The sequence below is a fragment of the Salvia splendens genome, chromosome 11, assembly GCF_004379255.2.
Source record: "Salvia splendens isolate huo1 chromosome 11, SspV2, whole genome shotgun sequence".
Lineage (NCBI taxonomy): Eukaryota > Viridiplantae > Streptophyta > Magnoliopsida > Lamiales > Lamiaceae > Salvia > Salvia splendens.
Window position 1 is genome coordinate 1,105,039 of NC_056042.1, and position 16,086 is coordinate 1,121,124.

The following is a 16,086-nucleotide window of genomic DNA, read 5'->3' on the forward strand; positions in this document are numbered from 1 at the left end:
GTAGTTAAGTTGATATTAACTTATAGTTAATGGACCATAAAAGATATTATAAAATGTTACGGACCAAATTTGCTCATTTGGAATAGTAGATGTACTAAAAAAGATGTTCCCTCTTTAAAAAAAAGACTAAAAACAAAAATTGAGAAAAATGAAAAAAGGGTTAAAGGTGGCATACCATAAGTGGAATAGTACCACTAATATATACTATATAGTAAATTCAAGATTATCAGCGTTAGCAAGGATATGATCCATGCAACCTCTAAAACAAGATAATCTTATTTTAAGTCTCTCTAATTTTAATGAATTAATACTACACTATTTATCCTCCTCAAAAAATAGTTACTAGTTACTTTTGAGATACAAGATTTGAATATATATCTAAAAAAATTCATAATTTAAGCATACAAAATTTTGTAGTATCTTTTCTTGCTTATCACATAAACAATTTCCTTGGATAAAATATATTGTGTGATGAAACTTGTCCAATTGGAAAATGTTGAAATTGGTGGCCAACATATACTATTACATATTCATATTCTTGACAATTACACAAATATACCAATTGTTTCAAATTCAATATACTCCAATTAAGTACGTTGGAGAAAATATATTAAAGTCATGGAAACGTGAAAAGTGAAGTAGTTGTGAATCTCATTTAAAAATAGTATAGTTGTGAATGTTGTTTGTTACAAGATAGATTAGTAGCTACATTATTCATTCTTGATTTTCATTACAACTCACATGCTCGAATTATTCATTCTTGATTTTCATTACAACTCACACGTATGCTCGAAATGATAAAAACCATCATTCTATTAGTTGGAAGAGAAACGATCTATGGCATGTATACAAGTTAGATAAGTAGCTATCTTATTCATTCTTGATTTTCATTACAACTCACACATATGCTCGAAATGATAGAAACCATCATTCTATTAGTTGGAGGAGAAACGATCTATGGCATGTATACTTAAGAAGTGTAATGTAATTGGAACGTTTTAATTATTTTATACACTTTTATTAAACATGAATTTATTTTTACAAATTATCCAGGTTGTATAAATATATATAGATATTATATTGCAATTTTTCCTTTTACCAAATTAAGGAATTTAATAATCCCTATAGTGTAAAAAGGATTTTATGCTAATTTGAGATTTTGTATCAAAATGTGACACCACTTATTCGATTATTAAACGGGTAAGGGGTGTTATATACAATATGCTAATTTGAGATTTGTACCAAAATGTGACATTACTTATTCGATTAAATTAATCGGGTAAGTTGTGTTACATGATTTATCGACTGAATTGCGACAATATGTGAAAAACAGTTGTGAATCTCGCTTGTCAGAAGTTGGATAAGTGGTTGCCTTACTAACTTACTTGTACTTCTTCATCCCCTTTTCATTCTTGTTGCGGCGTATGAATTGGAGGGTAAATAAAAAAGTGATCGTGAATCTCACTTGCTATAAGTTAAATAAGTCCTCACCGTTTGTGTTACAACTCGCACACCGACACACATCTGAGTCGACTAGACCACTGTGATTTATTGGTTCAACATGTCAAAAAATAGTCGTGAATCTCATTTGTTACAAGTAGGGCTGGGGAAAAATATCGGAAAAATGATATATCGCTCGTATCGTATTGAAAAATATCGAAAAATTATCAGATTTTCGATATATCGTAATTTTTGATACGAAACAATATCGTATCGTAAGTTTTCGATACGATAACGATATGAATTTCCTTATATCACGATATATCGTTTTATATCGAATATACGATACATATCGATATTTTCGATATATCGTTTTATATCGAATATTCGAATATATCGTATATTTGATATATCGAATTTCGGTACGATATATCGAAATATCGATACGATAACGATATTGATATTATCCATCCAAGTCCCTTGGCCTAGCGGTAAAGGGTGCTGGATACCGCGTCCATCCTGGAGGTCTCGAGTTCGAACCCTGGGTGGCGTAATTTGTCTTTCCTCCTTGATATAGGAGTTGATTTGTAATTTCCTCCTTCATATATATGATATAAATATATGAAGTTAATTTTAAAAAAAACGATATTGATATTATCCCTATCGAAACTTTCGATTCGATAATGATATGAAATTCTTTCATATCGATATTTTCGATAAGATATCTCGTATCGACCCACCCCTAGTTACAAGTTAGATAAGTGGCGCTTGCATTCTAGGGACTTGAACCGCATGATCTATTGTTTATTTGAATTTCCCTTATCTTTAATGAAGAAATCAATAAAGAATATCATCGAATCAGAGTCGATGAGCTAGAAGATAATTGGTTGTCTGTTGTTTGGAGTTATTATATCGTGATATCATTTATGGGTGTTTATTGTTCATAAATGCTAGTAGTAATACAAATCATTGATTAATTTTTTTTAATCTCAATTATTTCTCTATTAACATTTTGTCAATGTGATAAAAATCAAGAAAATATACACATCAAGAAAAAATAAAATAAAATAATGAGTCCCGAACTAAAATTGAAAAGTTATAAAAATTATAAATCGTAATTATGAAATACTAATAAATATTCTAATGATAAAATTATTGACCCTAATTAAAAAAAGTGGGAACATATTTTTTAGTACATCAACTATCCCAAATGAGCAAATTTGGTCCGTAACATTTCATAATATCTTCTAAGTTTCATCAACTATAAGTTAATATCAATTATACTACTTTTTTGCTATTTTCAATATTTTCATGACCAAAGTACCTTAAGGCTAATGAGGGCAATTCAATCTATTTATTCATCCACTTTTTTCTTTCTTCTAATTTATTTGGGATTAAGTTTAATAGATCTTATACTATTATTATTAGTCTCTTAAAAAAAGACTAAAAACTAAAATTGAGAAAAATGAAAAAAGGGTTAAAGGTGGCATACCATAAGTTGAATAGTACCACTAATATATACTCCCTCCGTCCCGCACTACTCGCACTTATTTCCTTTTTGGGCGTCCCAAGTTACTTGCACTCTTTCCATTTTTAGTAAAAATTTTCACCTACAGCCGTAATTTTTGACTTTCCTATACACTCATTCCTTAATCTCCGTGCCGAAAAGGAAAGGAGCGAGTAGCCCGGGACGGAGGGAGTACTATATAGTAAATTCAATCATCCTTAGTGATCTTAAAAAGGAAAATGTCCCACTTATACGTAAACAAATAAATATCGAGTTAAATGAAATTATATAAATAAGTATTAAAAAATTAGCATAGTATTAATATTTAATTGTAAATCAAAGTACAGTACAGATTAGCACATTATTAGTTAATTGTAAACCAAGGTTGGATTAAAAATCGAAGTTCACACAATTAGCACATTAGCATTAATTAAGTTTAAATTATGGTTGGATTGTATATCAAAGTACACACAATTAATTAGCACATTTTAATGGACAAATTGCGAGAAAAATCACGAATTTTAATCCAATCCTGATTTGTCCGCAACTTTAAAAATTGTAGGAAAAATCAAGAACGTTGGATTTGTTGGCAACTATCGCATGTAGGTGGAGTCATCACTTAATTGTTGTAGAATAATTGTGAACAAATTCATATTTCATGGTTTTTTCTATTGATTTTAAAGTTGCGCGCGGACGGACTACAATTTGACCGAACTTCGTGGCTTTTTCCGGCAATTTGCCTTAGTAAATTAGGGTTTAATTGTAAACTGCACTACACACAGTGCATCAGTGATGGAGCATTGGCGCCTATATATACCCATCAGGAATCCATCTTCTTCATTCACATCACTCCAAGAGAGAGAGAAAGAGAGAGATACATATATTCACACAAAACTCAAGAGAGATGGAGAGAAAACTGGTGAAATGGGGTTTGAAGAATGAGAAAGAGGGTGGTGTGAGTGTGACTAATAGAGATTTGATCAAAAAAATAAGTGAAAATCTTAACAAAAATGATCCAAGATCAATCATCAACCTTGGAAATGGAGATCCAACTCCATTTCCAAGCTTCAAAACAACCCTTGTTGCAGAAGAAGCCCTTCTCAACTCCCTTCACTCCAACTCCTTCAATGGCTACCCTCATCCTTATGGTGTTGCTGCCGCTAGAAGGTCTCTCTCTCTCTCTCTCTCTCTCTCTCTCTTGCGCGCACATGCATGCTCGATCGTTCTTTGTTATGTCGTCTTGTTTGTTTTATGTATGCGTTGTTGTTGCTGACTTGGTTGATTTCGATTTTACTACTTGGTTTTTTGACGTGGTACAACATGTTGAAGTCAAAAATACGACGAGGTAGCCGTATATTACATTACAAAAGTATCTCAAAATATAGAAACGAGCTATCTACAAGTATTGCATAAAATAAAAAAAGATGCAAACAAACAACTTACTATATGGGATTGGATTGCACTTGCTCTGCTGATGTTTTGGCTCGTCTCTTCGGAAAGGCTTCGAGTGTTGTTTTTTTTTACCGAAAAACCGATGCATGTTTGATCATTTCTAACACATGTTGCACATGATACATGCATCTATCAGTATTAGTGTTACTTAACCTATATACCATAATAAGGTCAAAATTGGAAGAAAAAAAAAATAATGTTGATTTGGGATTATTCAAATTTGTTGTCACATTTATATTAGTTTATGTAAATCCCAGGGCTGTTGCAAATCATTTAAGTGGAGATCTTCCGCACAAGCTGTCCGAGGATGACGTGTTCATAACCTCGGGTGCGAGCCAGGCGATCGAGCTCCTGCTCACGATCCTGGCTCGGCCCGGGGCCAACGTCCTCCTACCCCGGCCCGTGTTCCCGCTGTACAAAGCGCGTGCCGAGCTCGTGGGGCTGGAGGTCCGGCAGTTCGACCTCCTGCCCCATCGGGACTGGGAGGTCGACCTTGACGCCGTCGAAGCTATGGCGGATGATGGGACCATTGCCATGGTGGTCATCAACCCTGGCTACCCTACTGGAAATCTTTTCACATTGGAACACATGCAAAAGGTATGCAATTGTGTAACATGTCTTACATATGTGTTGAAAGTAACAATTACCTAAATAATTAGTTGATGTGACAATTGTATGATATCATTATAGTGAAGAAACCTAGTCATAAATGGGTACTAAATTTGTCAATGCTTAAAATGGTATGTGTTAGGTAGGTGTTGCTAGTAAACTCTCACTCAAATTCTAGTTATTGAACTATAGAATTGTTCTGATTTTACAACCAATCAAGATTCGAGCATTGTAGGCAGGGAAACGTGTTGTATTATTATACTGTTAAGAACCCTCTTAACCTTACGTCGAAACCCCTGTCTCACGATTGTACAACGACCGTGCCGGCGTCCTAATTCTAGGATCGGCGGCGATCAAACGATAGGCTGGCGCGGAATTCCTCCGTCGGCAGCAAGTAGGTTTGATGTAGTATTGCACAAGTAAAGTGGGCAAGTTATTTCTTCATTCATAAGTTTCGAAAAATATGAAGATGCCCTATTTATAATATTCTAGACCCTAGGGTTGGTTCGACCTAATCCTATACATCGGGAAAGAACCAACAAAGAAAACCCGACGGAGCTTATAAAACGCTCGACCCAATAAGAAATTAAATAACAAAAGAGAAATACTTAAACAAAATATAATAAAAACGTAAAATAATAAAACACTATTCTATTCTCCTCCAAGGCGTCCGCCGAGCTGCTGCCGAGCTGCTGCCGCTACTTGCCGAGCTGCTGCCGAGCTGCTGCCGCTACTTGGTGACGAAGTCGTGGTAGCGCTCCGGCTGCCTGATCTCCTTCCTCGGCCTCAACTTCCTCACTGTGTCAACGTTCACGGCTTGCCTCTCCGGCACTCCGACGTCGACCTCTCCTTCCCTTGTTTCGTCCTCACTCCCCGGCACAGCCGAGGATGTTGTTGTCGTATCCCCCGCCCTCTGTGGGTCAGTGGCGCTCGTAACATATACTAAATTAAATAGTGTACTATCATTGTTGTACTCTCCCATGTTGTTTCTCATTTTTGTTACCATGTTCGTCATTTTTTCAGAACTACACATACTGAGTTATTCAAACTTTCTAACATATTAGAAATTTTGTTTTGAAGATTGCTGAAACTGCGCAAAGGAAGGGGATTATTGTGATTGCAGATGAAGTTTATCGACATATTGTTTTTGAAAGTCAAGAATTTATACCAATGGGTGTTTTTGGATCCCTAACACCCATCCTGACCGTTGGATCACTCTCCAAGAGATGGCTCATCCCGGGCTGGCGCGTCGGTTGGATCGCGGCTTCCGATCCCAACCGACTCCTTAGTACATCAGGGGTTTGATCTCTAAACCTCTCTTTATATATATTCGTGATTTTATTTCATTATTGACTAACCATTTTTAAAAATATTTTTTTTATCAGATCATTGAATTCATTCAGAGATATCTATGTATGACATCTAGCCCTGCTACCCTAATTCAGGTATATATATATTATACTCCCTCTGTCCGTGAAATGTTGTTCATCTTTGCCATTTCTGTTCCATTGAAATATTTTTAAGGGACAAATGGATTATTATTTGACGATTTTTTATCAACGTGAACAGGGAGCGATTCCAGAGATCCTCGAGCGGACACCGACCGATTTCTTTGACAAAATTGTAGTCACTCTTAGAGAATCTGCAGAGAAATGCTACCGACTTAGCAATGAAATCCCATGCATAACTTGTCCCACCAAACCTCAAGGATGCATGTTTGTCATGGTAATTAGTAGGAGTGATAGATAAAAAGAAATTGATTTGATATACAATTCAAGTTTTTCCTCTATTCCATAAGAAAGATGATAGATCACAATGACAATTATTATATTGATGTTTTATGATTTTGCATCTCAGATAAAATTGAATGTGGCTATGTTGGAAGGGATTGTAGATGAATTGGATTTCTGTTGCAAACTTGCTAAGGAGGAATCCGTCATACTTCTCCCAGGTGATAAAACGTGTTCTCGTTACATACTTTATGTGAGCGTAACATTTTTCTATATATATTATCATTACAAAAAAGTTAAAAATCGTTATATAAGTGCAATAATTTAAAAGTCGAACAAAATTGCAAATTCAGGGATTGGAGTAGGGATGAAGAGTTGGATGCGAGTAACATTTGCCACTGAGCCTTCATACATAGATGATGCATTTGGAAGAATCAAAGCTTTTTACCTGAGGCATGCAAAGAAATCACACAGTAATGGTGCTTCATTTACCTCGTAGTTGTAGTGACTCGAATCTCCTACCCATTGGTTAGAGAAAGATCGTCTTATCAGCTAAAGTGCAATTCATCCTCATTTTGTGTTGTGTTTGATCTTGAAGGGTTTAAGTCATTCAAATTCTTCTACATTGTTGTAGTTTGCTTTGATTTTCAACAAATGTGACGTGAACATGTAATAAAGTTTGTGTTGTGCTATAAAGTATTGTGATTTATAATTTATTTTTCGATCATCGGACATGAGCCAAGAAAATTGATTAAAATAGATACAATCTCACATGACTTATAAGGTTGGTTGATACCTATCGTGATAATTATTTTCTTATATTGTTCATATTATGGACATGTTCGGTTGACATGACTACTTGTAATTAATTAATGGTCATGACTAATTTTTCTCTTGCCCGGTTGCTTTTTCTCAAAAAGCCCGTGACAATGTATCTTAGTCTGCCCGTGAATGAATAAAGTAATGCATATAAATAATACACACGTTTCAACTTAATTAAGACATTCCTTTTGAACACAAAAATGTTAAAGAGATTTTTAAATACGAAAATGAGTCGTTTAGTTAGGGACATCCTGAAATACTTAAATTCAATATATATAATCATCCAAAACATAGTTGACTCTCTTTCAAAGAAGATGCCACAAGTTCCATTATGCATCATCAATACCTGGCAAAAAGCAAGGATGAAAAAAAATCCATTTAACTTCTTGTCCATTAAATCATAAACAAGACTTCCATTCATAAACAAGACATGTTCAGCTGGAAATACATCGAACGCTCATATTCGGTACATAAGAGTCTTCCGATTACGTATCATACTATCTGAAAGAGGCGACGCTGGTTGATCTGGTACTGATCACAGATCATTATTGCAATCTGATACATGTGCAAACAATCAGTACATATTTCGACCAAATTACCAAGCATTCACAGCACACATGAGGCATACTTCGAGAATAACTAAAGCAGAGGAAGATGGTTTTTAGGCATGTTTATAAAAAGATATTCGACAGTTCTTGTGTCTGAATACAGTACAGTTGGGCCTTCTCAAGCTCAAACAAGACTTTTCTTCACTTCCACAACATGATTAGAAGGAACAAGGGTTTGAACAATTATTACCCTTTGGCTTCGAAAGATCATCACACATCATCATTGCAAGCTGATTCAGTCATGGTAAAGTATAAGTTGAAAACACAGATGGCATTGCTCTAAGGAGTTCTCAATTGCGTTAATCACACGTACTATACTAATCCAGTAGGAGACATAATATAATTGAGAAACAGAGAATCTGATTTTAGAGTACTCGTAAGCAAACACATTGACCTGATTAACATAGTCAGGCGACATGCAATTTGATTAACGAAGACACATATCTGAGACATGGGCATTTGATAATGAAAAGGTTGAGTGGTGAAAAGATAAGATGTATAGTAGAAATCTACAAATGAGAGTTCCATAATTTCTTAACAACTGGAAAATACGAGTCTTTATTCATGCAACAGCAGCCAGACATGTCTAAGAACGTAAGCGCTGTCTTCTTGTAGGTATGTTCTAAGGAAAAAGAATCCCAAGTATTCCCTCTTTGCCGTGCCACCTTCATCTAGTCTTGTCAAGGCCTACATCAGGAAGAAAGAAGCAGGGACTTCTTTATCAAAATAAGGAAATAGGCATGTAGAAGATAGACATATGATAGTACTCAAAAGGATTGTTTGTATAAAAGTCCTTGAATTGAATGCCATCTAAGTAGCTATCGTGTTCTAGAAAAGTTGATCTTGCCACTAAGGGGGATTTAGGATATAGAAGGAAAAAGCATCACTTAGTTAACTAGCTTTGACTAAATCAATACGTATTCAGTTAAAACATTTTCAGGTGCCAGGAGACTCTTCACAGAAAACTGACTCACCAGGGTTATGAAAAGAGGACAAGGTCAGCAAAAGAGGACTCTACATCGCTAGATACCTAAATCAAGACGAAAAGCTATTGATTAGGCAATTCATCAGCATTGCAATTGTAAGCATTAGACTAAATAGATATCTGAGCAAACAGTGTGGCTTATGGAGAAAGACTCAGGATTGGAATACAAGAAAGTCTAATGGTCTTTCATTCAGCTAGTTAAAAAAGCATAAGTGGTTACTCTTCGCACAAGTATTTTCCACGTCAGGAGTCATTCAAACAGCTTACTTGTGGAACTTAAGTGATATTCTGGAATATTTAAACTACAAAATGAAGACAGCATGAAAATTCTCAATACACTCTATTATCTATATATCAATTATACAACATTTTCTTGGACTATAATTTCCACTGCTGTTTATAATTTATATTCATATACGATCACATATTCCCCTTTGGAGATGAAATTAACTCATGACTTCGCTAGAAATATAAACAAGTTACAAAATACACAGTTCACTATATGAACACATATGCAGCACATCACTCAGAAACAAAGGCAAACCGTTTTTCAGCGACAATTCAAACAAAGGCTAAAATACGCACACAAAGTTGCAATTCACTAAAAATATAACGAAAATTAAATTTAAAAAAAGATCATGTTAAAGTACCTTCAGCGAGCCAACCGTAACCGAATCGAGAGACGGTGAGCATCGATGTCATCAACGCCGAGGCGGTGGCGGTGTGGAACGGCTGCATCGACTCTACGCACGCACTCAATTCAGCAGGAGACCTATCGCACACATTCCACAACGATGGAAACGAGCTTAATTGATTAAATTCACGATCACATTATCTCAATTTTCGGTAGAGCTCGAATCTATAGATGGAGGAGAGCGGAAATACCGGAAGATGCGATGAGCTAGCAGGGGAGTTCTGGAGGGGAGGCGGAACGGCGAAGGGGAAGGAGCGGACTTCGCTTGGGACGCCAGCCTCGTGGCGGCGCTGCGGACGGTCGATGACCGGAAAACGGATCTGGCGGCGGCGATAGCCATTGTCGTTCCTTTTTGTGCGGAAGATTTGGAGCTGAGGTTGTAATTTGGGGAGGAAATGAGGAAACTGGGCTTGTTGGTATAATCCCAAAAATTGAAGGTTTTTCTAAAACCCTAGTGATAAGGAGATGTTTGAGTGAGTAAAACTACTACTAGTTGTTTTTGAGATAGATTAATAAAAAATTTCTATTTGTCTCGTCATTATAATGGCTCTGTACACTCTCGATTCATTGGTTAAATGAGAAACGTCTTATCAATTGAGCTGCGAACTTGCGACAATTGACTGGAAATAAAAACTTTTACTAGTTGAGGTTCGTTTCACCATCCACGATTGATTGGATGAATAACGTCTTATCAAGTGAACTAAACTTCATCGGCTATGATTGTTTTGATGAAAAACATCTTATTATTGAGTTGTGTTTCATCAACACCTAATAGTTGATGAAAAGCGTTGCACATCCTAAGTTATGTTTGATTGTTGACGATTGATTGGATGGACGACGTCTTACCAACAAAGTTGCATTTAATCATTGGAAATTGAATGAATAGAAATCACCTAACCAACTAAGTCATGCTAAATTGTTTATTTTGTTATTTTCTTCTCAATGGGGTATTTTGGTTGTCAAAATGGTTTGAGAATGTTAATGAATAATTTTAATACTACTATTTTTTTTTCACTTAATCGTTCAAACCTTATAATTATAGATTTTCTTCGCTTTTACCATCTAAAACACGATCAATATCGCATTTTGGTTTTAGCTAAAACAATATCGTATTTATTTTTTACTTGATAATAAAAATATAGATTTTTATATCAAAGATATAATAATAGTGAAGAAGCTGTAAAAGACAAAATTTTATCAAGTGCCAAATTAATAGCAGCAACTTATGATGTTAGTTCAAGAAAAATCACTGAACTTTTTTGTTAATAAACTGAATCTTGGAAAAATACAGAATATAAACTATTAAGTACTAGTACTTTTCTTTGTCACATTAGCAAAATGTTGTTATACCAATGTAAACAATTGAAATACATAAAAAAATGCAAACCTATGATGCATCTCTAATCTACAGATATGGGTGAAAAGATGGATCAAAATCTTACGATGTATATTCTTCAATGGTGTATCCACATTGTAATGCATCCCAACAAAAAATCATTCTACTTCTTTGATGATTCTTCTTTTACGTAATGGCTTGTTCACGATGCTGCCCGGGGCACTGTGAGCTCGCCTCCTTTCATCCTTCTTTCTTTGAGCATCAGTCATGATGCGACGCAGAGAAGCTGCTTTGTAGATTGGCTTGGGCAAGTGTCTGTGCCTGTAACATCGCAATCAAGAATAATAAGTGGGACGCCAAACAGCAGAAGACGGGTATGCATATTTGGACGTGAGGTTGATGGTTTGACAATGGATACAAACCAGAGATCATAAATTATTTACTAAAGCAGTTCTTTTATTGAAAGAGAATCTCTGGAAGAGAGCAAATGTATCATACTGATCTGATATAAAGAGACTTGCAAATATTTAAATAAAATTGAATGTACCTGACTATGCGCTTGACCTCAGGAAGATGCTTGTAGCGATTCTTAACAGCCTCCAGATATTCGTGGTTTTTACGCTCTCTCGGTAAAAGCTGCAAGTAAGCAAATCATCCAGTTATGACATTCAGTAGCAACAACTTCTGGCTTGCAGAATTGACCGAAAAGGCACCCTATTGTGAGTGCATGAGCCAACTATTTGTTTACTTGACATGTTGCAACAACATGAGGAAAGACAATCGTCAAGAAAAGATAAAATATTAATAGCTGAAAAGGAAGAGATTCATACAACTCCCAGCTGCTCAGATGCTTTGGCCTTCCAAAGTCGAAGGTTTGTGTCATCACTACCAGAGATAATGTAACTTCCATCATTGCTGAACTTAACACAAAAGACCCTATAAATAATGAAAAATAATATGCATTAGAACACATCCAATGTTACAAAAGATATAAGGTTTGATATGGTAAGAAGCAAGAAGCACAAATCTAGCACATTTCCAGAAAACACATCATTGTACAAGAAGGATTGAAATGTTAATAGTCCTAAAATTCAACTGACCTTTGCATTCTCTTAGTGTGATATATTTCTCGGCTGTGACCACCATTATATTGGAATATTCTGACCTGCAAAGTTATGGACCTCAGGAGATGTGTATCAGAAAGAAAATGTAGTGATTAATCAAATACTCCCTCCGCCCCTCAAGAATATGCACTATTTCCTTTTTAGTCCGTCCCACAAGAATATGCACTTTCTAATTTTGGAAAGTCTTTTCTCTCTAATGAGGTGGGACTCATTCTCCACTAACAATAATTTATTTACTTTTTCTCTCTACCTCTCTCTTACTTCACCAATTTTACATTAAAACCCGTGCCGACCCCAGAGTGCATATTCTTTGGGGACGGAGGGAGTAATAAAGATGAGCTGAATTCTTACAGTTCTATCATAAGATCCAGTAACAAACTCACGGCCAGTTGGTGAATAATCAATATCCATTCTGCATATAAACCATGAAAAATTAGTAAAAAAAATGTTTGAACTGAATAATAAAAGAGAACCTCAAAATTTAGTAAGGCTCATAAAGAAACTAGTAGTTGAGACTTACACTGCAGAAACATGATCTCTGTGTACACATCTTGCCTCATTCATTTTCCGGACATCATAACTGTAGCAATTGCAATCTTCATTTGCCTGAATTGACATGATATTTTAATTCACGAGCATAGCATTCCAAGATGTGTAGTTTCACCAGGGCAGGAAAACTAGCTTGCAGTTCTTAATACATGTGTTTTAACCAAATTTACATACTTAAGAAGGCAGCAAGTTCATGCATCAGGAGACAATATATGCTGACGTCGTAAAAGAAACAAAGTCCAAATGGATTCAATAGGTAAAAAGTGGATATAACATAGGACTATAGGAGTACATAGTTTTCTGTTTTACTCCTGAACTTTTAGCTGCTAGTGATTCAAATTCATAAAGCCTTTCTTAGTCTACACCTAAGCATCCAAAACAAACAGGATAAAAGGAACATAAGTAGTTGCAGTGTTAACTTACAGCTGTAAAGTTCATAGGCTCCATTGGGTTCCATGCTATAGAATTAGTTTTTGTCTGTGAAAAAAGGGACAGATCTTTAGGAAATGTAATTACAAACCAAAAAGTAATAATACATGTAAAATAAAGCCAATGAACATCCATTAAAAACAAAGGTAAACAAACAGATTGCTAAATATGTCCATCATAAAAATCACAACTTAAGATTCAGTTCTTCAGCAGTACAAGATCCATAAATTCATATTACAAGAACAAATGGAGCTCAGGCTAATAATCAAGCAATGTGGAGCTCTCTTCCAAACCCTAAAAGAGAGACACAACAAATGCCTATGTTGGATCACTATCAAATGCTTTTAACTTTAATCAACATTAAAAGATTCTTTAGAAAATTATACTACTGGAAGAAGATGCAGGTATACCAACTAAATCTTAAAGCAACAAACTTTGATATTAAAATAAGATTATAATATGCCAGTATATATTGGCAATAAAGTAATGCAGGAACTCAAGTCATCCACTGTTTCAACATGAAAACGCAACGCATTATTCACTACATTATTAAGAGACTATGCCACTCAAGGAGAACCAGGGAAATGAAGTATTTCCAATAAATCATAAATTTTTAGTGCAACTTCTTAACCATAATATTTCAGCAGTCCAGGATCTCCATATACTCTATAGTGATAACAACCAACTAATTCATTATATATATGGCCAAAACACTCTAGCTCCAATAAGTTCTAAACATGGATATAATAGGTCATATAATAAACCAAAAGGATTATTCAGATATTTCAAAATATAACAACCAATTCACTAACCATCATGATCATCTTTCTTGCAGGAGATGACAACCGTAAATCATATATAGTAATGCTTCGGTCACTGCAATTGCAAGGGTGAAACATCATCAGTGTAGCAACCTAAACTTTACAATCATGTGAAAATTCAGCATGTGTGAACATTATGTTATCTAAATAAAATGTAGTGCAGTCCTGAAAAATGTAGACCTTCCTGATGTTGCTAATACATTTGGTTCTCCTGGATTAAACCGCACAGAGATAACTGTATCTTTGCCCCATTCAAAACTGTTGATTGGCTGAGACCTGATTGAGAAAGAAAGATAATACGTTGGAACCTACTGCATTTTCAAATAACAAAACATAATATGAATGCATTTAAAACCTGTTGTGGTTCCATATGTCTACTTGAGCTCCAGCTGTGGCAAAAAGCTCCCCATTCTCTTGGTGATCAACACCCCTGAAAGAGAAATAAAAGAGCGAGACAAAAAAAGGTTCTTCAAATCAAGAGCTTTAAAAAGCACAACCAGATTATGTTATGTATAACAGTCTAAACATAGTAAGATATTTCATGTAGAAGCAAAACAACTTACCAGAAGGCACTTTTCCAGACATAGGTTGCTAGTGGCTGCCAAAAAACCAAATGCAAATGTACTTGGTTAGATAAAATAGAAGATCGCCAAGGTAACTGAACTGAGATGATAAATAAGACAGATAACAAAATACTAGTAACCTTAGCATCGTTATCCGATGAGTCATCTTGGGTGTGAGAAGGAAGAGGAACATTCCAGAGCCTGACACTGAAAAGTAAAGAACCAATCCAGCAATGTTAAAAGAATTCCTAACTAATCCAAAACAGTTCGAGACATTCAAATAAAAAGCCTTACGTGGAATCAGTCCCACATGACACAAGAACACGACCATCCGTTGATGCCGTCAGACCCTGAACTGCACCTTGGTGACCAGGGAACTGGCATACTGTCTGCCTGATGGCACATCAAACATAAATTTTCAAGGCATAAACAATTATTAGTATCCTACAAATGCATTCACCAAATGTTATACAGTTGAGAATGGCGGATCTACATGCTAAGAGGAAATATACGTAAAAGAAACACAACTCTAAATAGATATCCTAAGATTAGCCAATAACACCACATGTGAGGCAAGAGAGAGGCAGTTCTATTGTTCGTATTACCTAGTAGCCAAATCCCAAAGACGAACATCTGCGATGGAAACAAAGTACCTTGAGTGTTTAGTTTCTAATAAAAAAGACAATTCATCGCTAAGAAAAAGGCAGAGCCAATTTCATATGCTCAAAACACCATTTGCCATCTTCAAACAACAAATCAAACAATTTCTTCTTTTGTAATTTGTTCCATTCCATTAGAGTGAACTGCAAATCAAAATACACATAATTTTGGAAACAATAGCACACCTCCATCCATAGAACCCGAGAAAAGCCACTTCAAATTAGCTGGATTCTTAGCCATTGCCGAGACCGCATCAATGTGCCCATCCATGGCCCCAATGAAAGGCCGCGCAAATATCTACGCAACAAAAGTTCGCACAGATTAGGTCAAATACCAATCCAATCCTAAAAATAAGCAAATGTAACACTCAAATGTCCGAGGAGAGGGCCAGCCACCTTATCTAATTTAGCTGCATTAAGAGCACGAACATACTCGACGGCTTTCTCCTGTGTCCGAAGGGTAGGATCGAAGTTGCGGAACACCCTCTGGAAAAAATTCAAAAATATCAATCTGCCCCATTGGAAAATCGGAAATTAGCTTGAGAAAAGCGCAGACAAGGAGGAAACCTGAAGATCCTGACTTCGTTCTCGGGTGAAATCATCTGTAGAGCGAGAAATCACTTTCACCTTCATTGTGTGTGAAGTGCGTCTGTAATTTACCAAGCGGAGTCGAAGCTCATAAACCCTATAGCTTAAACCCCACGCAGAGGATAGATTATAAGAATGCGTTTATTTCCTAATTAAAATTTTTAATTTAA

The 16,086-nt window shown here is 35.6% G+C and overlaps 3 protein-coding genes across 4 annotated transcripts; 1 reads left to right on the forward strand and 2 right to left on the reverse strand.

Annotated features, from left to right (window-relative positions):
• The first annotated feature begins 3,851 nt into the window (after window positions 1-3,851).
• LOC121756020 (nicotianamine aminotransferase 1-like) lies at window positions 3,852-7,237 on the forward strand. Its single transcript, XM_042151471.1, has 7 exons — window positions 3,852-4,114; window positions 4,657-4,996; window positions 6,089-6,307; window positions 6,394-6,453; window positions 6,578-6,733; window positions 6,866-6,959; window positions 7,092-7,237. The coding sequence occupies exons 1-7, from the start codon at window positions 3,852-3,854 to the stop codon at window positions 7,235-7,237; spliced, it is 1,278 nt and encodes a 425-aa protein (XP_042007405.1).
• A 686-nt stretch (window positions 7,238-7,923) lies between these two features.
• LOC121753641 (protein NUCLEAR FUSION DEFECTIVE 6, mitochondrial-like) lies at window positions 7,924-10,313 on the reverse strand. 2 transcript variants are annotated; one of them, XM_042148873.1, is made up of 3 exons: window positions 10,039-10,313; window positions 9,804-9,925; window positions 7,924-8,115 (listed from the first exon to the last, which is right to left on the reverse strand). In XM_042148873.1, the coding sequence occupies exons 1-3, from the start codon at window positions 10,185-10,187 to the stop codon at window positions 8,096-8,098; spliced, it is 291 nt and encodes a 96-aa protein (XP_042004807.1). In that variant the 5' UTR covers window positions 10,188-10,313; the 3' UTR covers window positions 7,924-8,095. The 2 variants fall into 2 exon arrangements, with proteins under 2 accessions (XP_042004807.1, XP_042004806.1); XM_042148872.1 differs by lacking the exon at window positions 7,924-8,115 and adding an exon at window positions 8,546-8,855 and having other exon boundaries at window positions 10,039-10,312.
• An 829-nt stretch (window positions 10,314-11,142) lies between these two features.
• LOC121756185 (DDB1- and CUL4-associated factor 13-like) lies at window positions 11,143-16,031 on the reverse strand. Its single transcript, XM_042151659.1, has 17 exons — window positions 15,896-16,031; window positions 15,725-15,814; window positions 15,515-15,626; window positions 15,275-15,302; window positions 14,964-15,062; window positions 14,810-14,876; window positions 14,670-14,704; window positions 14,462-14,536; window positions 14,287-14,382; window positions 14,098-14,161; window positions 13,280-13,333; window positions 12,828-12,913; window positions 12,659-12,719; window positions 12,284-12,348; window positions 12,014-12,119; window positions 11,731-11,819; window positions 11,143-11,504 (listed from the first exon to the last, which is right to left on the reverse strand). Exons 1-17 carry the CDS (start codon window positions 15,959-15,961, stop codon window positions 11,342-11,344), a joined length of 1,356 nt encoding a protein of 451 aa, XP_042007593.1. The 5' UTR covers window positions 15,962-16,031; the 3' UTR covers window positions 11,143-11,341.
• Window positions 16,032-16,086: the final 55 nt, after the last annotated feature.